The sequence below is a fragment of the Rhinopithecus bieti genome, unplaced genomic scaffold, assembly GCF_001698545.2.
Source record: "Rhinopithecus bieti isolate Rb0 unplaced genomic scaffold, ASM169854v2 scaffold_2574, whole genome shotgun sequence".
Taxonomy (NCBI): Eukaryota; Metazoa; Chordata; class Mammalia; order Primates; family Cercopithecidae; genus Rhinopithecus; species Rhinopithecus bieti.
Genome location: NW_016804493.1, coordinates 1,302,831 through 1,327,553, shown reverse-complemented (window position 1 = coordinate 1,327,553; position 24,723 = coordinate 1,302,831). Strand labels below are relative to the sequence as shown.

The 24,723-nt window shown below is 41.9% G+C and overlaps 1 protein-coding gene across 1 annotated transcript in view; it reads left to right on the top strand.

Moving 5' to 3' along the window:
* WWOX (WW domain containing oxidoreductase) overlaps positions 1 to 15,112 on the top strand; it is a 486,572-nt gene extending 471,460 nt beyond the window's left edge. The window contains exon 9 of the mRNA XM_017868656.1: positions 15,056 to 15,112. Within this exon, the coding sequence (XP_017724145.1) occupies positions 15,056 to 15,073 (18 nt within the window). The 3' untranslated portion in view covers positions 15,074 to 15,112. The remainder of the gene's footprint in view (positions 1 to 15,055) is intronic.
* The last annotated feature ends 9,611 nt before the right edge of the window (positions 15,113 to 24,723 follow it).

Sequence of the window (24,723 nt, the reverse complement as noted above, 5' to 3'; positions counted from 1 at the left end):
ACATTGGCAAAATCCGTTCATCCGTACCTAGCGTAGGAATTGACTGAATAACTGGAAGAAGTCATGCATATACCATGGACCGGGAATCTAGGAGGCCAATTTAGAATGTTACCTATCAAAGCCACTTTTCTTTTTTTTTCTGTTATTTAAAAAAAAAAAAAACTAGATCTTTGTAGAGACTTTTTCAAAGGTAGAAAGTTTAATATAAAAGAAAGGGGTAGTTGAAGAAGATGTAAACTGCAAAGAAAGGATGTTTAGGTAGAGCGCCTTACAGGGAATCAGAGGTTTTATTATAGGCAGACACGGCCTTCACCTGTGAGCCGAGCAAGTGATTTTGCCTGCAGAGCAGAATGCAGGGTTGCTTCTGTGGCTCATGATCTTCAGTTACCAGCGGTGGAAGTGAACTGGAAACGGTTGGTCTCTTGAGCGACCTGATGCAACTCATTATCTTCTCTGTGCCTCAACGTCTCTATCTAATTTCCCATTAAAAGTAACAGGAAAAAGCGCAATGACTTTTGCACCAACCTAACACAATGGGTTGATATTCACGATTGCCTTAATGATGAAGCAATGGCAAATGGAGTCTTCGTTTTTAGCCATGTGGAGGCATATGCTGGGTACTCAACAAGTATGCCTTCCCCTGCCGTTTGCTCAGATAGAGTTATCCAAAGAAATTGGATGCTCAACTCTGGGTTTGATCCAAGCTCTCTGCAAATCTCTAGCTTCTCAAACTGTTTCATGGTGGAGTGCCTTTTGGGCACAGGAGAAGGAAATAAGAGCCTTGTGAGCCTGGGGAGTGCTGCCTCTAGCTCCCACACTGCATGCAAAATTCCTCCTCTGAGGGCTCACTTTATCTCAAAAACCCATGCATATTCTGCATCTACTCTGAATTCAAAAATATTGTGTGTTACTATATGAACTAGTGTTTTTGTTACTTACCATTTGCATTCACACTCCAGGAATGTGTCTGTTCCCGCATCCCCTGATGCTGAGCATACCAGGGTTAAGGGAGGCAAGCGAGGCACTTAACCTCCCAGGTTCATGCAGGTACCCATTCTGCAGTTGCTGACCCTGAGCTCGTGGACTCCATAAATGTCTGCCCTTGGCATTACACGTGCCTCCCTCTAGGCTGACCATGCTGGACCTGTCACTTACTCCCATTGGAAAGGCCTGTTTCCATGCATGGCTCTTTGTCAGACTCTCACACTTGGTCAGTACTTGCCTTCCTTTGGGCCGTCTGCACTCACTGACAATCTCATTGCTCCCCTGAATGGAGTTGAAAGCATGCAAGCTAGGAGTTATGATCTTTAACCCAGGGAAGACTCTATCTATGGAAGTGCTGAGCTCTTCAGTGTCATCACAGAAAAGCATGAGCCCGTCCCTGGTACGAAGTCATCACATCCCATAGCTGAGCGATGTGGGAGCTCCACGATAAGGAGGTGACACACAGTCAGTTAATTACATAAAGAGAACTTGAGCAAACTCTTACTCTGCCATATGCCGTGCAGATCCCTCTGAAAAGCTTTACAGATGTTCTTTTTTATTTTTTTTAAATCCCTCCCCCATCTTTCTTTCTTTGCACCCACGATGCTCTGCACTTCAAGCTAAATATAATGTATCTGATTTCCCAGCATACATACTAATCAGGTTTGAAAGTTGTCTTGTGAGGCTTTAAAAAGCTAGCCAAGAGCAGTGCGATTTCTCCAAAAGGATGTCTGCAATCAAGATGATTACATGGGAAAATAAATCATAATTTATATTGCTGAAAATGTCATTTGCAAAACACTTTGACAATACGTTCCTTTCAGTCTATTTTCCTGTGTATGGGGCAAGTGCTGCCCTTCTTCAACTTTCGTTTTATTTTATTTATTTATTTCTGTTTAATACTCTGAATATCACTGGAGCAATTGCAGATTCAGGGTGGTGTGGGGTGGTTCAGGAACAGAACTGACAGACATTGAAACCAAAACTTGAACAATAATAACGTAGGAGAGAGAATCCAAAGATAGTACATGTTCAGGATGCAGGCACTCGTGTGGATGAACACACACACACACACACACACACACACACACAGACACTTTTTTTTTTTTTCTTACGGCAATAGAACATAAAGGTAGATTTTTAGAACCAAATGACTTTTAGGAATAGGAAGCTATCTCTCTTCCACTCTGCTGCCTTCGTGTTGAATAAACTATATTAAATTATCCAGGAGGAATGATTAGTGATCTGATTCATTAATATCCCTTGTTATTAAGAACCGTCTGTATTTGTGTCCTGGTTGGCAGATGTTAAATCCACAGATGCCAACAATTAATATCTGTGGTTGACTGTAAAAATGGCTACCAATTCTTCCCTCTCCCCTGCACATGTACATCCTTGCATTGTGAAATTGTAGATCTTCCCCTCCAAAGGTGAAGTTCGTTTCTCCACTCCTTGAACCAAGATGGCATAAAACTTGATTTGACCAATGAGGCATTTGGAAATACGGCACAAGCAGAGGCTTGAAAAACGCTTCTGTGTTGGTGCTTGCCCACTTGCTGTGCTAGGAACACTTTTACTTCTGGGTGTGAACAAGCCCAGGCTAGCCTTCTGGGTGATGAGAGACACAAGACCATGTTTCCACATTGCCCCAGCCAAGAGCCAACCTACAGACACAACTGCCTTGCTGACAGCAGACACCTGCCCAGTTGAGCCCAGCCCAAATTGCTGACCCATACAGTCTTGAGCTAAAAATAAATAGCTGTTGTTTATAGCCGCTAATATTTGTGATGGTTCATTGCACAGTAAAATTGAATGCAGACAATACTTTTGAATTTGACTCTTCGGGAGCCGTTGTAAAGAAGTAAAATGTGTAGTGTTTGCCGTTGTCCTCAGCTGTAGTCCTGGTATGCAGAAGTATTCAGTTATTTGGTGAGTGAACCCTTGCTGATGACCTGGCCAGTGTTTTCTTTCTCAGGAAACATGAACATTTCATCCAGGGTTATATGCTACAGGGATATTCAAGAAATTGAGGATCCTTGAAAATCTTGTCTACCTCACAAGGATCAGGTGGCAGGATCTAATGGGAAGGGTAGAGAGTGAGTGTTAACACACACAGAACTCAGGGGAGAGATATTTCTTAAAGGTGTCATGTCAAGAAAAGATCATTTCTCCTAAGCAATCAATTTCTTTTTAAATCTGAACCTAAGATCTGATAATATTCCCTTCTTTGGCCACTCAGGAGCTCAAAAATAAATTTTGGCACACTTCTGCCTGACTCCAGCAAAGTCATAGAACCATATGGCATCTCTCTGTCAACTCATTTCACCTATTTCCTTATTTGTTTAAAAATTGTAACCTAATTTTTTTTTCTCAAGATCTATTTATGGATCATCTGTTTTATTTTTTCTTCTTTTCCTTCCTCTTTTTCTTTTGCTCCCCTCTCTCCTCACTCTTGACTCTTCTCTAGTTTTTATATGCAGTGTGTGTATATGCATGCCATCTGAAATCCTCCTTCCTTTTTAACGAGGCAAGTAGAAAATGAAAAGAAAACCAAAGGATACACTACACAATTATTGGAGCCCTAGGAACCGAGAGAAGAGTGTGAGCAGTTTCTTGGACTATTCTCTCCGCAGCAACTGTAACCAGAAGGAACCTCAGTTTGCCCATTCATTCATTCGTCAGGGCAGCATAGCAGAGTAGAAGGAACGCTGACTTTGGCATTGGTGCCTCTAAGTTTGAAGTCTAAGTCTATCACTGTATTTCTTTCTTCTTGCTGATAGCCGATTTGTTATAAACTAATTACCAAAAACGTACTGGCTTAAAACAGCACATGTTTATCATCCTGCAGTTCTGGGGAGTCACAAGTTCAAAATCAGTCTCGCCTGATGAAGGTGTCAGTGGGGCTGCTTCCTTCTGGAGGCTCTAGGGGAGAATCCATTTCCTTGTGTTTTTCAGTTCCTAGAGGCCTCCTGCATTCCTTGGCTCTTGGCCCCTTCCTCTGTCTTCAAAGCCAGCAGTTTAATATCATCACATCTGCTTTACTGATTCCTCTTGCATTGTCCCATCACATTCTCCTCATCTGGCCCTCCTGCCGCTCTCTTATAAGGACCCTTTTGATTCCATTGGGACTACCCAGATAATCTTGGATAATCTGTCCATCTCAGGGTCCTTAACTTAATCATGTCTTCAAAGTCCCCTTTGCCATGCCTGATGACAGAGTCACAAATTTGGGGGATTAGTGTGTAGATGTCTCTTGTAGGGAGTCATCGTTATTTTACCACAGCCACACTTCTGGATTTCAGGTTCCCTCATCCATAGAGTAGGGATAACAATATCCTCCAGGCTATCCACAGAAGTAGAGAATATAAGCTTTATCCAGGCGGTCCCTTAGTGATTGGAGTCTTCCTTATAAAGCTGTCCCAGGTCCATCTCTCAGGACTGAAATGTGGGCAAGACCATCACGTTTTTCGTCCCCACCCCACAACAGTGACTGAGCAGATATTCATACGATGGTGATTGTTTTGTCTGCTTGGATTGCTGTAACAGAATACCATAGACTGGGCAACTTAAACAGCAGGCCTCTATTCCTCACAGTCTAGCGGCTGGGAAGCCCAGGGTTAAGGCATGGGCAAATTCAGTGCCTGCCTGAGGCTCTCTTTATAATTCCCAGATGCATGCCTTTGTGTATCCTCCCATGGCAGAGAGAGGAAGGGCTCTGGACCATTTCTCTTCTTATAAGGATATGAATCCCATTGTTCCCTGCCCCCTCCCAAGATCTCATTTGAAATTAATCACTTCCCAAAGGCCCACCTCCAAATACTGTCACATTGGGGCTTAGGACTTCAGCATATGAGTTTGGGGGAGCTGGGGAGAAGAACACATACACTAAGTCCATAACAACTGTGTCACTTCCGTCTCTACTTAGTGATTCAGAAAATAGCAAGTATAGTAGGGAGAACATGGTATCAGAACCAGGAGAGGGTCGTCTGGCTTTCTGAGTTCTGCCAAAAACAAAGTTTTGGTGCCTTGTGCCTGTGGCTTCTCCTCTCTGATCATCTGAGGCCTTGCTGTAAATTGTGAGGCATCAATGTAAGGCACAGGATGGTTCCAAGGACCAAATGAGGCTGTCTGTGCTGCGGTTGGGAGGGTGTCAGGGCTCAGAGACAGCTGGAAGCTGTGGTTTCTGCCTCCCGAGACTGCAGAGCTTCCTTCTGTAGGGAGAAGTCTCTTCGGACAGGGCTCACAACAGTGCAGTAGGGAGATTGGAAATTTTTGTGGCACCAAAGTGGGCTTTACTTCCTCCTCCTAGAATTCCTGCCAGAAAGGCAGAGATGTGCAATAAACTAAGCACCAAGAACATGGTTTTTTCACGTTGTTTGATTCATCAATCAGAGCGGGGCATGGCTGCCATCAGTTTAGAGTTGAGAGAATTGAAGATCAAAGGGGTCACGTCTCTGTGAATAGTATTAGTAATACCAGCAGTATCGATAGCAATCATGATAGTCATTAAAATTGAAGCAACCACCAGTGTAATCATAGCAGAAACTCACATGTGTGTGCTTTCTATGTGCCAGGCACGAGGCTGAAGTCATATATTCATTATTTGTTTATCCTGCCCTAAGTGATAGGTGTATCCATCATTCTCAGTATCAGAAGAAGAAACTGAGGTTCAGAGTGACCCAGTCAAGATCACAATCCCAACCCTGATAAAGACTGTGATTGGCAGAAGCCCAATTTAAGCCCCCGTCATCACCCGACCCTTTCCCAAAGCTGTGCTGCCTGCCAGGGTCTTTGCTCTTCCACTGCCAAGAAGTGAGGTTTTTTGGTGAGTTCTGAAAGGCCCCCAAGCTTGCTGCAACCTGCTATTGTATTTAAAAGGTGCCCTTTGCTGTGTAACTAGGGCAAGGAAGAACCGACTGGCTATTCCCCACTGACTGTGGAAAGTTCCAGCTCATCCACCCTGCCTCTGTGGCTGAGTCAGGGGGAAAAAAGGAGAAAGTTTTTCTCCCACAACTGGGCCACCAAACCAGCGGAGCCTCCAGCCGGGGTGGTCTCAAGGAGGCCCATTACCGGCTGGAGTGACAGAGTGTGGCGAGCCTGCAGCTCATCCTGTGTCTAATGGAACAGAAACAAGCACCCTGCTGCCCTTGTTTTCCAGCGGCTCGTCGGAGCTCTGCGAGGTTTATTAATCTTAGCGTATAATGGAAAATGTGTTGCCGTGTGAAATCCAGAGCCTCTGTTCACTACTTCGCGGATTGAAGGCGGCAGGAGTCTTTGTCTTATTTACAGACAGTGCCTGCGAGAGACACTTAGGGCAGAAGAACGCCATCGTAAAAATCCGTGCGGAATTTGAAAGTGTGCATTAATGCATGTGACCAGATGGTTCTAAAATATGCCACTTTAACCAAAATCATCCTCTGAAAACTCTTCTGAAGAACATCGACTGTGCATAATAACTGCCTTGAGTAGGGCCATTTTAGAAAATATATGAGGTACGGGATGAAGATGAGGGAGGAAAATTGTTCCTACTTACCATTACTTTGTCCCTCCAAAAGCCTGCATGGGGGGAAGAAAATCCACCCAATGCAAGAACCGTGGCAGTACTTAGACATTTAGAATCACTTTGAGTTATTACCCAGAAATTGCTAACCACTGCTTTCCAAGTTATATATTAAATTTTTCTTTTTTCTTAAAAAAAGGCTTCCAACTTTTTTTTTTTTTAAGACAGGGTCTTGCTCTGTCACCCAGGCTGGAGTGCAGTGGCCGGATCTCAGCTCACTGCAGTCTCCACCTCCCGAGTTTATGCCATTCTCCTGTCTCAGCCTCCCGAGTAGCTGGGACTACAGGCGCCTGCCACCTCGCCCGGCTAGTTTTTCGCATTTTTTTTTAGTAGAGACAGGGTTTCACCGTGTTAGCCAGGATGGTCTCGATCTCCTGACCTCATGATCCCCCCGTCCCGGCCCCCCAAAGGGCTGGGATTATAGGCTTGGGCCCCCCCGCCTGGCCCCACTTTTTTTTTTTTTTTTTTTTGAAGTGGAGTTGTACTCTGTCACCCTGGCTGGAGTGCAGTGGCATGATCCCGGCTCACTGCAAACTCCACCTCCCAGATTCAAGCGATTTTCCTGCCTCAGACTCCCAAGTACCTGGGATTACAGGCACCTGCCACCACACCCAGCTAATTTTTGTATTTTAGTAGAGATGGGGTTTCGCCATGTTGGCCAGGCTGGTCTCAAACTCCTGACCTCGAGTGACCCACCTGCCTCGGCCTCCCAAAGTGCTGGGATTACAGGCATGAGCCACAGCACCCAGCCCCAACTTCTTAAAAGCCAGAAACAATTGGCTGTTAGTTAGCTGTCACAATATTAATACTAATGTCTGCAAGTAAGTTTGTTTTCTGCTGCTGTCTTACAAGTTTTAAGGGCCATCAGTAGATCCTAACACTGTCATCCTTACATGTGAGGTCTTATTATCCACTTCTCCCTTAGCTGTGTGAACAGATGAATAACCTACTCTGGATTTGCACAGATCGTGCTGTTGTGGACACCACACACAATGAGACTGGAGGCTCCTGGGTGTCAGCCTCTCGGGCTGGCTCATTACAGGGGGAACAGAATGCTTCCCAGGTGAGCCATCATTGTGGGCCAGGGGAACTTCAGACCACTTTGTCTGAGGAACACTCAGGTTTGCAAACTGCTGCTTAAAATTACAGGATACATGGGGACTTGTCGGGGTGGGGTGGGGGGCAGGTGGCGGTGGGGGGAATAACAGTATGGGCAAAAATGTGACTTTCTATAGCAAAGATGTACTGTTTCCCACTGAGAAGAATCAAAAATAGAAAAGTGCTCCTTGTCGCTCTCTATTGTTATTAAAACAAGTAGATGCATTTTCATTGAATCAAGGCAGTTTTCCTTTATAAAACATGCTATTTCATATCCCTGTTCAAACCTGACATCCACATTTGACTTGGTTTAAAATATCACCATTTGGTTGACATTCGCCTGTATTATACCTTTCAGTTGGTCAAATCATTTAATTTATTGTAAACCATTTAAGGAGCAGTTGGAGAAAAGGGGGAAAAAGTTAAATGTGAATGAGTCCTTTCGTGACTGCAANGTGGCGGTGGGGGGAAGAACAGTATGGGCAAAATGTGACTTTCTATAGCAAAGATGTACTGTTTCCCACTGAGAAGAATCAAAATAGAAAAGTGCTCCTTGTCGCTCTCTATTGTTATTAAAACAAGTAGATGCATTTTCATTGAATCAAGGCAGTTTTCCTTTATAAAACATGCTATTTCATATCCCTGTTCAAACCTGACATCCACATTTGACTTGGTTTAAAATATCACCATTTGGTTGACATTCGCCTGTATTATACCTTTCAGTTGGTCAAATCATTTAATTTATTGTAAACCATTTAAGGAGCAGTTGGAGAAAAGGGGGAAAAAGTTAAATGTGAATGAGTCCTTTCGTGACTGCAATTTTGTCGGCTCCTTTTTGTACATATATGATTATGAAGCAATTTGCATGAAATTTACACCTTTTCAAATTTTGAAAATTGCCTTGTTGAAAAAGAATCGCTGTACTTCTCAATACTACACTGATTAATCACAGTTATAGAGTAGACATAACATTTTTATTAAACTCTCAGTGAGCAGGAAAATTAGCACTTCCTGCAATAACGATACTAATTTCATTAGTGAACGTTTTCACTTATAAAGTGCCTCTTCCTTATCTTGAACCTTTTATCCTTTTCTTATTGACCAAAGAGAGGGCATATCTTTGGGAGCTGGTAATAAACCATATTCGTAATACGATGTGGCCTCATCGACAGGCTGCTGCTTCTAGCTGCTCATCTTCCTTGATCGTAAATATCCATTGGTACGTCTTGTCACATGGTGCTCTTAGAGCTTCCTCGTTGAATTTCAAATGTGATAAGAGATGGTTTCCATCCTCAAGAGCTTGCAATGGGATGGTTATTGGAAAGATTAAAACTCTAAAACTAACAGGCAGATATAAAGATAAAGAAAATACAGTATTTTGTTGATTTATGTTCATATAACTTCTTTATTGGTAAAAGGGAAACATGTGAGAATACAGGAAATCCTTGTGGGCCTGTTAGCATTTTTAGAAATTCAACTTTGCAAACAAACTCAGGGGAAACTAGTGAGGTGGAAATAAAGACTGCTAGACTAGGGGTCTGGGGCCCAAGTGTTTTATTAATATAAAAATTCACATATAAATGTCCAGTTTCACCACCAAGTCCTTCCTGAAACATTGGTAGTAGATGAGCTAATGGAACAATTTATTTTTCTTCGAGACAGGGTCTGGAGTGTGGTGGTGCAATCATAGCTCACTGCAGCCTTGATCTCCTGGGCTGAAGTGATCCTCATGCCTCAGCCTCCTGAGTAGCTGGGATTACAGGCGTGCACCACCATGCCTGGCTGATTTTTTTTAAATTTTTCTTTTATAGAGATGCAATATCGCTCTGTTGTCCAGCTGGTCTCAAATGCCTGGATTCAAGTGATCCTCCCGCCTCTGCCTCTCAAAGTACAGGGATTATAGGTGTGAGCCATCAAGCCCAGCTGCAACAGTTACTCAACCACCTTCCTAGAAGCCAGGTGTTTCTCAAGCTTCTGAAGACACAAAGGTGTGAACCTCAGACAAGCCAGGTTTACAGAGTGTACATTCCAGTGGGGGAACCAGGCAAAAAACGAGTAAACACCAAGGTGAAATATATTGCAGGGGTGATACATTTTCAGAAACAAACAAACATGGTGCTGGACTAGAAATGAATGGCCGGGGAGAAGGCGGGGCAAGCTTTAGAAAGGACAGCCAGGTAAGGGCAGAGTTTCAGAGATGAGAAGGAACTGGCAGTGTGAATAGCCAGGGGAAAAGTGTTTCAGGCAAAAGGAACAGAAACTGAAAAGGTACCCTGGCAAGGCAAAAATTATTGATTTGTTGAAGAAACCATGATGCCCAAGTGACCTGTTCATGTAACCTGTGATCTAATTTAGAATTGAAGTTTGAAGGGAAGTATTGGTCCTTTCTTTGTATCTGCATGAGAAAGCTCACTGTAGCTACTTACAGTAGAAGAGAAATGTACATTTCTGCAAAACCCACTGAGGGAGAAAGGGGCAGTGATGATTATGAATGTTAATAATGCAGATAGCCTTTTCTTTATGTGTCAATTTTAGTAAATGTGTTGCCTAAATAGCTGTTTATGAGCCAGTGATGTTTTAGAAAGGTAAATGACTTGCCCAAGGTCATACCACCAGTACTCTTGGGAGCCAAGATTAATCATAGATGACTTTGTGAAGTATCCCATTAAATATATATATATATATATATTACATGCATTACAGCTTAACAGACACACGTTCATTTGACACATTATGTTTTAACTTTATTAATAACTGTTTGTGGGCATAGGTCTTGTTTGGCCAACTTGACATATCGCTTTTAAAGGGCAAGTGCCTTAGAATAGAAACTGTCCTATAAAGACTACCATATTATCAAAAACATGTTCAAACTCATGTTAGAAGGCATTGCAGTTGGCTGGGTGTGGTGGCTCACGCGTGTAATCTCAGCACTTTGGGAGGCCAAGGCAGGTGGATTACTTGAGGTCAGGAGTTCGAGACCAGCCTGGCCAACATGGTAAAACCCCTTTCTACTAAAAATACAAAATTAGCTGGGCATGGTGGCACGTGCCTGTAGTCAGTCCTACCTGCTGGGAGGGTGAGGCAGGAGAATTGCTAGAATCCAGGAGACAGAGGTTGCAGTGAGCTGAGATCTCGCCACTATACTCCAGCCCGGGCAACAGAGCTAAATTCCATCTCAAAAAAAAAATAAAAATAAAAATAAAAAAAGGCATTGCAGTTAATACAACAATGATAAATTATTTCACACTCACCAGATTGGCAAAAAGTTAAGTAGTAAGGTAATAACAAGTATTGGAAGGATATGGAAATAGGGAATTTTATACATTACTGAACTGAAACAGCCATTTGGAAAACATTTTGGTATTACTTAATAAAGTAGTGTTTAGGAACATAGGCAATTTCGTTCCTATAAAGATGCCTTAGAGAAACTCTGGAGAACTAGGAAAAGTTCAAGAAAGCTTCTGGCGCATTATTTGTGATAGCAAGAAACTGAAAGATCTCCAAAGCCATCTACAATGAAATGGGGAAATTAATACTACACTAATGGTAGTATTCCCGGTGGCAGTGGTGGCACATTGCTGCACAGGAGATAGCAGTGATAATGGATGGTTACCAAAACGTGCATCAACATAGAAGAACCTCGGCAACATAATATAGGATTAAAACAGCTTTTACAGCTGGTCACGGTGGCTCACACCTGTAATCCTGGCACTTTGGGAGGCCACAGTAGGCAGATCGCTTGAGCCCAAGAGTTTGATTCCAACCCGGGCAACATACTGAGATCCCATCTCTACCAAAAATACAAAAATTAGCCAGCGTGGTGTCTTGTGTCTGTGGTCCCAGCTACTTGGGAGGCTGTCGTGTAAGGATCTCTTGAGCCCAGGTCGAGGCTACAGTGAGCCATGATTGTACCACTGCACTCCAGCCTGGTCTACAGAGTAAGACTCCATCTTAAAAAAAAAAAAAAAAAAGCATTTACATAGGAGTCTATGTACAGTATGATTCAATTTATAGAAAATTTAAAATATAGGCAAAACTAAACATATTATTTGAGGATATTTGATAAAACCATAAAGAAAACCAAGTAAATGAATAATGCAAAATATGAGCTGTTGTTTTCCCAGGTGTGTGGTGGGATGGGGCATGGTGGGGAGGAAAACAGAATGATGCCATGGGAAGAGATACACAGGGGAGGTATTGGAAAGTTCTGTTTCTTAAAATGAGTGACAGCTACCTAGGTAGTCATTCTACATATCATTAAAGCATACACACATTGCTTGTGTGAAGTCTTGTTATATGTGGCACATATCACATAATCTGAAAGAATCTCCTTCCAGAAGTAAAAGTTTAAAAAATTTTAGCTGGGCGTGGTGGCTCACGCCTATAATCCCACCACTTTGGGAGGCTGAGCCAGGCGGATCACTAGGTTAGGAGATCGAGACCATCCTCGCTAACACTGCAAAACCCTGTCTCTACTAAAAATACAACAAAATTAGCCAGGTGTGGTGGCGGGCACCTGTAGTCTGAGCTACTCAGGAGGCTGAGGCAGGAGAATGGCATGAACCCAGGAGGCAGAGCTTGCAGTGAGCATAGGTTGTGCCACTGTGCTCCAACCTGGGTAACAGTACAACTCCGTCTGAAAAAAACAAAACAAAACAAACAAACAAACAAAAAAAAACAAAAAAAGGTTAAGAAATGTTCTACTACCTTAAAACCGAAATAGGTGTCAGGTACTTGGCTATTTTGTTTTCTCTTCTTAGCTATTTTGACGTGTGAGATTTTGTGTGATGAAAAAATAAGAATGTGGTGTTACACCCTGTGATTTGAATTTCTCCATACTCCAGTCCATCCTATATGTCAGATATATTTTCCTAAAACACACCTTTGTCACATCATTCCTCTGCTCAAAAACATTCAATGGCTCCCTGTGTCCTCTGGGACTAAGCTTACAATGCTCAGCTTGTCATTCCTTTGCCCAGTGTACTCTCTGTCTCACTAATTTGTTGATTATTTTAATGCATTTTCTTGAGCACACTTCTGTAGACAGCCGCCAGATGGGTTGCAGGAATGCTGCACTAAACCACAAATCCAAAGCTTTCATCAGGTTTACTTGCTTCCTGTCCTTGCCACACCATCTGCTCATTCGCGATCTCCACTTGAACACACTTCACATTCTCCACTTGTTTATCATTCAGCATTCTTGCTACATAAATTAACACAAATTTTGCAGCTTAAAACAGCACACATTTATTATTTCATGGTTTCTGGGGATCAGGAATTGGAGTATGACTTAGCCAGGTCCTCTGTCTAGGGTTTCACAAAGCTGCAATCATATATTGGCCAGGGTGTGTTCTAATCTGGTAGCTTGAGTGGGGAAGAATCGGCTTCCCAGATCACTCAGATTACTAGCAGACTTTGTTTCCTTGTAGCTTTTTGACTCAGGGCCTGGCTTCTTGCTGATGGTTGGCTGTTGGTTGGAGGCAGCCCTCGGCTCCTAGAGGCGTCAACAATTCCTGACTACCTGGGCTTTTCCCACATGGCAGCTTCCTTCATCAAGCCAGCAACAAGAGTCTCTGGGGCAAGTTGGCCAGCAACATGGAGTCTTATATGCCCAGTGTAATCATGGGAGCCATGTATATCTCATCACATTTGCCAGATTCTGCTGATTAATAGCAAGTCAGAAGTCCTGCACACATTCAAAGAGAGGAAACTACACAATGGTGTGAATACCAGGAGTTAGGGATTATGTGGGACCACTTTACAGTCTATCAGTCACAACTTGGAAGTACCTTCTCTCCTCTTTGCTGCCAGATAATGTCTCTGAAGACTCTAAAACCTGAATCCTATCTAAAGTTGTCTATGGTTGCTTCCTTCCTGAAAGCAACAAGAAGCCCATGAATGTCTTACAGCCAGAATATCTGCCTTCAAAGACTACTACTTGTGTTGTCACAAATGGCAAGATTTCATCCTTTTTATGGCTGAATAATATTTCACTGTATACATGAACCACATTTTTAAAAATGTATTTCTGAACCTGGAGGACATTATGTTAAGTCAGATAAGCCAGACACAGACAGACAAATACTGTATGATCGGACTAACAATGTGGAATCTAAAAAAGCCAAACTCGTAGAATAGAAACAGAGAGTAAGAATGGTGGTTGTTGGTGCTAGGGTGTTGGTGAAGTGGGGAGATATTGATCAAAGGGTTCAAACTTTTAGTTATTAATAAACCAGTTCTGGACATCTAATGTACAGCATGAGTGGCGATGGATGTGTTAAATAACTTGATTGTGATCATCATTACACAATGAATGTATATAGTAATGAAATCATTACTTTATATACCCTGAATATATTCAATATTTTTCAGTTAAATATATATATATGTTTAAAGCTGCCATGAAAAGCCTTAAAATTAAAGCAGGAAGATTTTTGAGAAGACTTTGCATATTTTAATTGCTGTTTGAAAGCCTCCTTTAGCTGGGATGGGAAATCATCTCTGCGTTAGTTCTACCCCTGGAGGTGAGGGCCAGACAACACATCACAACTTTTTCTTTTTTTTGTTTTTTTTTTTCAGAGTTGTTAAGACTATTTAAGATTCAGATCTCCCTAATACTGTTCCTACTTAGTATTTAGAACATGTTTGTTCAGAGGATACTAGACTGGAATAGCCCTATCTCCAGCTTGTCTAATGCACTGAGGATGTGGTGTTAATCTTACACCTACCCATTAGTCTATAAAACTCCTGAGGGATGCTCAGGAAACCAAAAGGATATCTGCGTGGATGGCAAGAAGGCATAAATCGTCTGGTTTCACCCCATCCTAAGATCTTGTGACTTCAGCTTTGCTTTGGACTGGGGCATTCCCTCTCTTAAGTTGTGCATTTGACACATAATTAATAAGAACCTACTGTGTGCCGTTATAGACCATGATACAGTTTTGAAAACTACAGCCTGAGTAATGGATGACACCCTCCTGAAGCTACTATCTGGTCTTGATTATTTTTAGCACTATGAAGAAAAATTTCATTAAATCAAATCACAGTTCTATTTACTTTTAACCCAACATGGTGAAGTTATCAACGTATAATGCCTGTCTATACTGGCAGATGGAAAATGCCTAGATAAATACTGCATGGGACATTTTTAAACATGTAAAAAAATCAATTTTCATAAGGTTACATCTTTTTACCTCTTTATATAAAACATGCTATATTAAAAGAGAGATTAAATTTTACTCTGTGGAGTAAAATGCAAACACAAAATTATTTTTTTCATTTTTCAGAGCATGTACTGGATTATTTATTTATGAGGCTTTTTTAATCTAGAATATATGGAAATCTTTTCTTGAAGCACAATATAATATTGAATTGGGAATGTTGTCTGACAGTTTCCCTCTTACCGTTGCATAGAATGACTCTCCTGTATGAATTTTTAAAAGAAACTTCAATATACTCTACATTTGAAAGGTAAGAAGTAATCGCCATAATCTTGGGGAATGTTTTAAATAGCCTTCCTTCCAATTCTTTTATGTTTCACCAACTTTTCTGCAACAACTAATGCATGTGTGATTTTTCAGAACTCACAAAATGTCTACCTTTCTTTCTTTTATTCAGAATTTATACTTCATAATTGAAGTTCACTTCCCAAAAGGCATAGCTTGGTTTAGCATAGAGCTACAATGTGTTTTCTCTTTGTTCCTTTTGCACACTTTCCTTGTTTGGAGGCATTGGGCTTGGATCCTTCATTCTCCATGAGGCAGATGTTTTTCCATTTCGGTTTCCTTAAGTGGTGAAGCTGCACAACCATGAAAGCAGGGACCACATAAAAATGCTGCCTTGAGGCCTAGTAGCTCATGCCTGTAATCCCAGCACACTGGGTGGCCCAGGCAGGAGGATCACTTGAGGCCAGAAGTTTGTGAACAGCCTGGGCACTATATTGAGACCCTGTCTCTACCCAAATAAAAATATTAGCTGGGCATGATGGCTTATACCTATAGTCCCAGCTACTCAAGAGGCTAAAGGGGGATATCTTTTAAGCACAGAAGATTCGGGTTGCAATGAGCTATGATTGTGCCACTGCACTTCAGCTTGGGCAAAAGAACAAGAGCCTGTCTCTTAAAATAAATGTTGCCTTCGCTGTCTTAATCCTTTCTCAAAATCCTCTCTAAGGCTAACATTTCTATGCCATCCCCACACTACCATCTGCTCACTTTTATATATCTTGACCATTTTATTTTCCATCCCATCTTCACTCCATATATTAGTTAGCTATTTCTTCATAATAAGTGATACCCAAATTCAGTGACTGGTCTATAGGTAGCCCCATTTCACCCATCTCATTCTATAACTCAGGTTGAAAGCTGAGTCGTGAATTGGGGAACATTCTTCTCTTGGTGCAAATTAGCTGTCACCAATGTCTCGTAGGGTTAGGCTGCAACTTAGCACATCCCATCACTTTCATTGGCTAAAGCCAGTTACATAACCAAGCCCAGCTTCAGAAGAGAAATTGTATGCCTTAGAAGGAGATGAGAGGATGGAAAATGAATATTTGCTGAACAGACTTTCTGTCCAGTTTGTTGTATTTGGTGGTGGTACAGGGCAAATACATGTTTAAAACCTTGTTCAGATTTTAACTTTCTTCATAACACAGCTTTTAAAACTGAGCATTTATCCCCTAAATTCCAGCACTGCTGCCATGAGTGAAAGGTGCCCGGACCATGAGCTCGTCATTTAGCTGGCTCACCTTTCATGGAATCCTGAGTTCACCAGGAAAGAAGTTCATGCAGCCCTGGGTATGATGTCTTAATTTTGAGCTAAACCAGCTAGAGTTCAAGTCCAAACCATTCCACTTCCTAGCTTTGGTACTATGAACAATTTACTGATGCTTTCCGGGCTTTGGTTCCTAAATTATTTAAATGGGGATGCTTACGTCTACATTCATCATTTTTACCTTCTCGAAGACCTTTTGGACAATTCCCCGGTTCATAGCTCTGGGAGACCGTGTGTTGACACTCTTTTTGACCACATCTTCCTAACAGTCTTGGGGAAGGTGCCACTTTGCGAAGAATCTGTTGCTAGGTAATGTCAATGACATGACTTTCAGTTTAGCACATGCACAGATGACCTTGTTTGGGCTTGTGCCATTGGTAATTCAGTTTCAGGATTGCAGTTTGACAGAATATATTCAAGTGTGGTTTCTTGGTGTCAGTTGTACCCTTGTGGCCACAGTTTTTCCAGATAACCACGACTCACTAATATTTTCACAAGAACATTTGTCACCTAGGTCCAGATTTCAGAGGAAAAAAAGTATACCGCCATTGTTCTTGTAGACATTTTATAATATATTTGGGGAGCATCACTAGCCACCTGCTTCCGAAAGTACTTAGATACTGTCTGATCTTAATACAAGACACTATGCACTAATTAGGCTGCTGTTGATGCTTTTTTGCCTTTTTGACAATTAAAAATAATCTCATACCACTGGATTAGTCTCTTGCCATTCAATGTTATGTTTATATATAAATATGTATGCATAGCAAATTATATATTCTTAGACACACATACATACACACACACACACACACACACACACCAAATTTAAAAAGACAGATACATAGGCAGTTGTTATGAAGTGTTTGAAAGAAATTTATTTGCAGCTATGGGTCATTTGGAAAAAGATCAATATGATGCATCAACATTATAAATAAATGAAAATGAATACAACCTCATGGTTTTCTGAAAGCATGGTTTTCTGATAGCTTGGATTTCTGCGTGGCTTCCAGAATTGCATCTCTGATGCTTGGAACATGTATTGTATGCTACATAACATCTGTCTGTGAACAGATTAATGGGAAAGGTGCATCCCTGCAAACACATATCACCTGTAATGCTGTTACAGCTTTGTTGATTGTTGATATTACTTATGAACTTACTTGCTTTTCAGAAACCTCTACCACAAAACAGGCAGTAACAGTAGTGTTTCATTATACATCTTCTGCATTTTTTCCTTTGCCCTTTTCATAGGCTTTTGTTGGTTTGTTTTTTCATATTGTCAGCCACTTCATTATGTTTGATCTCTCGTTTTGGCTCTGTTTTCTTTCTGTTTCTAGTTATTGTGGCTGTTAAAAATTATTCTAATAATTCAGCAATAATTACGAAGTTCCCATTCATGGGTGTTACTTTAGTAACTACCAGGGCTGAAAGGGCAGATTTTACTTTGTTATTAACTCACAGCTTAGTCAAGGAGATAAATACGTACATTGCGCTAGGGTGTGACAGCATACGTGGACGGTATGGGCGACGTGGAATAACAGTGGGACAGGGAGGCAGGGCAGGCTCCAAAGACGACGAGATGTCTGAGCCAAGTTGAAGGGTAAACTGTGTGTTTATCAGACAAAGTAAGGAAGGGCACCCAGGCTGAAGGACCACGGGAGGGGGTGAACGTGGGTTCCTCTTAAGCGAATGTAAAGCAGGGGGTAGGAAACAGCACAAGATGAGGCTGGTGAGAGAGAAGGATGCCAGGTGAGGTGCAGTGATGTGCCAGAGACTGTGAGGTGGCATTCTACATAGGAAACAGAAGCCAGGAAACTCCTGTACTTCAAGGTTATGGAATAGGAGAGCTGATGAAATGTGAGACATCATCTCTGTCTCTGTCACATTACCGATGGAGAAATGGGATGAGAATTCTGTGTGGTTTCACTTCCTTGTTTAAAGAAAACCAGTATCATCTGCCTTGCAAGGTAGTTGTGAGAGATGAAATGAGGAAATAATATCTTTAAATGTCCTACGGTGATACCTAGAACATGATGGTGCTGGGGAAATGTATCTCTTCTTCTGAAATGAGGCTGCCTCGAAGACTCACTGGAACCCAAGCAAAGTGTCTCCACATTTCACTCCAAGCCATCGACTTCAGTTCTGAATGTTAAAATGCAGGTGGCTGTGAGGGAGTCTTCTGAGTCATGCCAGTGTTGAAGGTGCGTGCTCTTCTTTGTGCACGTTCCTGCTTTCCTCAAAGCCTGTTGAAAGCGAGGGCCATGTTTGCTATTTTCTTTGACAGAGGATTTCTTTCTTTCTTTCTTTCTTTTTTTTTTTTTTTTTGAGACAGAGTCTTCCTCTGTCACCCAGACTGGAGTGCAGTGGTGCGATCTTGACTCACTGCAACCTCCACCTCCCAAGTTCAAGCGATTCTTCTGCCTCAGCCTTTTGAGTAGGTGGGACTACAGGGGTGTGCCAGCACACCCGGCTAACTTTTGTATTTTTAGTAGAGATGGGGTCTCACTATGTTGCCCAGGCTGATCTCAAACTCCCCAGGTCCAGCGTTCCACCTGCCTCGGCCTCCCAAAGTACTGGAATATCCAGTGTGAGCCACTGCACCTGGCCTCTAACGGGATTTCCGTCAGTGCTGAGCACCAGTTACAGATGGATTGCCTGCACCTGGCTCTAACGGGATTTCCGTCAATGCTGAGCACCAGTTACAGATGGATTGCCTCCATGATTCCAGGTAAATAACCCTGCGTTGGAACTGAGTCTTTCATCAGAAACAAGGACTCCTGGCAGATGCCCAAAGGCATTGACAAGCAGTCCTATCATGGACAAAATTGCCAAATGCAAGGCCTGAACAAAAGGCACAGAAAGGATTTCTTTACTGTAAGCACACTTTTCTGTAACACTACCTTTATAGTCCAACAACTCGGTATTAGTAAACTATAGGAACAACTTTTGTAACACTATCTTGTTCGTAGAGTATATGAAAAATTTGATGTTAAAATTCAGCTCCATGAAGACTGCAGTGGTGAGAAAATGGCGACAAAGATTAGTCTTCTGTGAGAAGTTTGCTAATTATTCTTCATTTAATAATGCCATGTATTATGGCCTTCATTAGAATGAATTCTTCTCAACACCTATGCCTCTTTCACCTCAGACATGCTTCTAATTTTCTTTGGTAGTGTCTGCCCACCCAGGTGGTAATTTCTGGTCATAAGTCTAATTTAGTAGCTAGCTAAAGGATATCTATGAACCCTTTGCAAAGAGTAATCTATTGAAAAGGAACAAAAAAAGTGTATCTGTGAACCTATTAAATGACTTTAATTATATGAAAATCAGCCATCAGCCTTATTAGAGTGGTTGAATTATTTTTAGTCTAGGAGCTTTCTTGGTTATTTTCTGTTAATCATTGTTGTATATCCTTAATGTGCAGGATATGATACTGTATAACAAGTGTTTTAAAAATATTTACAATTCTGATCTTATAAAGAAAAAAGTTACGTACGTATGGTCATTTGAACTAATTGCTAAAATGACACTACATTAATTAGATAATTAAGGATCTTGAGCATGCGGCTATTGTGTTCATTGGGCTGGAAGCCAGCGTTTTCTATAGCTGAGAAAATGGGTTAGCATAATTCAAAATTCAATTGCTGTACCCTTTTTCATATGAATAGATAATACAGAATGAGTCTTAAATCTGGATTGGAAAAACTAACAGGAACTGGTTTTATTTTAATTGAGTTTTAAAGCACTTCTAGGCTATCTCATTGTCTTTATAGTTTAACCCTTTGAAGTTGTGACTGCCAGCATGCTAGTCTTGTCATGTTACACATTAATGGTAATGATCTTTTTAGATTTATTGTGAACCTCTAGGAATATTTTTTTTTAGCCAATAAATGCCTTGAAACATGGAATCAAAGTCTCTTTCCTCTTGGGCCCCTCCTCATTGGGAATAAATGCTACCCCTAGATTGAAGTAGTTTATAGCAGCACATTTTTTTAGGTGCCTTAACTTATCAAGGTTATTTGTCAGGAAAATTATCTCTTGTAACACTAGGTTCCCTACCTTTAGATGACAGGACTTAATACAAAAGTTTTCCCCATACCGACTAGTAGTGTAAGTTGATTTTACATCCTTTTATTTTATAAAGTTTTGCTTATCAGGTTTGTCATACTCTATTTGAAATTAAAATGTGTGGTCTCGAGATGACCTTAAAGTAACTGACCCCCAAATCTAATCACTCCTAGCGTCTGTGAAAATCGACAAATATGTCAGGTATAACTTGGGACGTCAAAACATTGTTTTAAATATTTCATTTGTAGGCAAGGCAAAGATCATTTTCAGGTTTGTCCTCTGAGAAGGAACACTGGGTGCAGGAACATCTTTGGTTTCTCTGCTCTATAATTGGCACTCATTACCTGTGGGTTTATGTGAGCAGAAAATGTAAAGTTATATGTTCAGCACGAGTGAATTATTGATTGGATTTACAGCCAGAAGAATGTTCCTAAGTGGTCAATACATGGCCAAAGTATGTCAGGTGAAGGTAAAAATAAAGTAAGATCTATACTTTTGATAGCAGTTGCTCTTGGATTATGTTACGCTTGTCATCTGAGGTTACTATTGAATATAGATAAAAATGTTCATTGTATTAATTTAGACAAGAATGTGGCTTCAATGCATAGTTCTTACAAAGTGGAAGTATGGATGTTTTCTTAAATGTAGAGATTTATTTTTTCAAAAATTATATTTTGTGTATGACCTGACATTGACTTCTCTACATTCTCTTTTGCTGTATGAGGACAGTTTAAAAATTTGGATACATTTTGCACAGAATTAAGACATTATGTGCAATCCTTGTATTTCTAATTATTTGTTGACCAATGACAACTTTACAAAACTGTCATCAGTCTATTGGTGGTTGATTGGTCCAACCTCAGCCGGACACCTGTATGTCTGCTTAGTCATTCCGGGTAGGTGACTGATGACCCCTGCTTAACAGTAAACATGTTATGCATAGGATTATCAGAAAAGTCTTCATCAAGTTGAGCCAAACTATGGGTCCCAGCTACTTCTTTTTTTTTTTTTTTTTTTTTTTTTTTTTTTTTTTTGAGGCGGAGTCTCGCTCTGTCGCCCAGGCTGGAGTGCAGTGGCGCAATCTCGGCTCACTGCAAGCTCTGCCTCCCGGGTTCACGCCATTCTCCTGCCTCAGCCTCCCGAGTAGCTGGGACTACAGGCGCCCGCCACCTCGCCCGGCTAGTTTTTTGTATTTTAGTAGAGACGGGGTTTCACCATGTTAGCCAGGATGGTCTCGATCTCCTGACCTCGTGATCCGCCCGTCTCGGCCTCCCAAAGTGCTGGGATTACAGGCTTGAGCCACCGCGCCCAGCTGGGTCCCAGCTACTTCTATCAGGGGTCCTTATTCCACCCGTTGGTTACAAAATGCCGTGAAGACCTGTTACGTCCTATGTCAGTTATGAGAGGCCCTTCCAGTGATGTACCGGGAGACTTCTATGGGAACCAGAGCTGTGCTAATTTTGGGGACAAGAAATGATGAAAAGTAGTGCCTTGTCCTTGAGGTATCACAGTCTTATGACAGAGTGCATGTTGTCAAATGCGCATTTAATCTACCTAAGCCCAACTTCATGCAAGAGACCTAGGAATTTACAGAGTGACAGTGATTTCTCCATTCCCTTCTCCCAGCAGAACTCTTGGAGAAGATGGGAGTTAGGAGAAGTGAATCTTTCGTTTTAGAAGTCTTCGTCCTTGTGAGTCTCTTAATTGGGGTGTCTTGTGATGCAAAGTCTTTAAAGATGTGTGTTCCTTAAACTCAGGAGGCTGCTCTGCTCTATCCCATGGTTTAACTAAAGAACAGGGCCAACGCAGTGCTGAAGGAACAACTGATTCTCTTGGCCCTCCTGAGAGTGAGGGTACAACTGGCTCCAAAGGAAATGTTGGCACTTCCAGAGTAATTCTGACAGTACTCAGATTTGTTTCGTGTACCCATTCTAGAACCTTACCTACTCAGTGTAAGATGAGATGCCCATTGTGGTATCTTCAAAAGAATTCAGAATCATGTTTTAATGACTCCATTAAGACTTCCGTTTCTCTTTTCTCTGAAAAACATCCCAGGTCATAAAATGTAATGTGGGATTGTAGGTTTTGTGGGAAGATGCACTTGGCCGCAATTCCTTGAGAGGAGGCCTTGAAATGTCAGGATCCCCCATTCATCTTCCCAAGCTGGGATTGACCCAGTGATAACATAATGATAATGCGGGTGGCTTCAATGTCAAGCCATCAGGCGGAGGGTGGGGGCGTTGCTTGACCCAGAAACCCATGCCCTGATGTGGTGTTGGTCATCTAGAGGGTTTTGAGTTAAGTGCTTTTGACATGCAAAATCAGGAGTCAAGGACGAAGCTGCCTTTTAAATGCTCTTTCTGAAAGAGTCCACTGCATATGTAATTGAGCCTCTCAGGTGAAGAGCTTTATTGGAGCAAAGTTGGTTAGTGTTGCATACCTGTTTGGGGGAATATTTTAGGCATCCTCACATAACTGCTATGTGACATTGCTGAAGGTCCCCAGCCTCCTTGCTCTCAAACACTTCAAGAAGGAAAATGCTGTTGCGGAAATGTTGTCTAAGCTTTCCCATTCAGTGTGGCCCAAATCAACCTGTCCCTTCCTTTTGTGATCACAGTGTGTAATTACAAAGTTATTTGTGTGTTTGGTTGATGTCTTCTGCACTGGACTGTATGATCCATGAGATCTTGGACCACGTCTATCTTGATCATTTCTCCTTCTCTAAGACTAACACAAGACCTGGCATAATCACTGTCATCACCATCACCATAGCTAGTATTTATTGCCGTATAGAGTTATGTAAGACACTGTAAGAAGCGCTTTACATCAATGATTCCCAACTATGGAGTCAAGAGTCAAAGATGGTCAAATTGGCCAAGATGAAACTGTTTGCATTTTGGAGACCAAGCATTTGAATCTATAACCCCAAGATGTGACTTTCCGGGCTTGGGATTTCGCAGCATGTCGCTTAATCTCTTAGCTTACATTTTGTCATCAGTAAAACTGAAATAGTAGTTCCCATCTGCTGAGTTTGCTGTGAGGATTAAAGACAAGGACTGATCTAAGTCCAGCGTGTAATGGGAGCCCATTACAAGTGAACTGAGGTGTTATTTTTATATATACCTTATAAAGTTTGAGTGTCAGGCATGCTGTTGAGTGAAAGACGACAGACTCTCACCGGAGTACGTATTCTATTCTGTGATACCATTTGTGTAAAGGCGAAAAGCAGGCAGCGTTCTCCATGTGATAGAAGTCAGAATAGCAGTTACCTTACCAGGGGATGGTGATCTTGAAGGGGCAGGAAGGAGCCTTGTGGTGTGCTGGAAATTTCCCATCCATCTGGTGATGTGATCACGTGGGTGTGTGCACGTGTAAAAGTTCATCAAGCTATACACTTAATATCTGTGCACATCGGTGCATGTAAGCAATATCTCAAAAAATTTGAGAGAATTTTTCATTCATTGACAGAATTTTTCTCCTGCCTCAGTCAAAGCACACAGTGGGTTTTCCCAACAACTGAGGTGCCTGAGGGCTGGGAGCTAAAGAGGCAGAAAGACTGAGATGACCGCTTCACCTAATTCCCTGTTCAGCTGAGGCCTCTACCCCTGGCCTGTTCAAAGGCAGTTGTGGATCTTTTACTTAAAACCTGAAGCTAAAACGAAATTCTTCGGCCATGTCCGTGTGAACTAAATTTAGTGTCAGATTTACAAGGCTGTGGTTCTGACCACCCCCGGGCTATTTCTGACCACAGGACAGCTTAAATGGTGTGGCCCATAAAATATAATCTGCAAACTCAGGCTGAATGTTGATCTATTTAGAGCCAAGAGGAGACCAGGCCTTGGCAGCAGTTCTCCCTGAGGTAAGATCTTAAGCTGAATGGAGACCGTCACCCTGGCTGCCAGCCCCAGGAGGCTGGAAATTCCTTAGCATTCTGTATCTTTGGGGATCAGCCACTTACTTGTGACGTTGACTCTTACAGCCTTTGACCACCTCCCAAAAGCTGGATCCACTGATGGGCCCCCAACTCAACTTTCAGTGGCCAAAGTACTTGGGATTAATTTAGCAAGCCCAAGGCTCCCAAGAGGCTCCCTTGATATTTTGGGTTTTTCCTCACTTCTCCCTTATGGTGGCCCCACCAGGACCCCTTGACTCAGTGAGCACTCCTTCTCAAGTCACTTCATAGCACAATCTGTTTGTTGTTGCTGTCGTTTCTTCCTCCCTTCCCTCCCTCCCTCCCT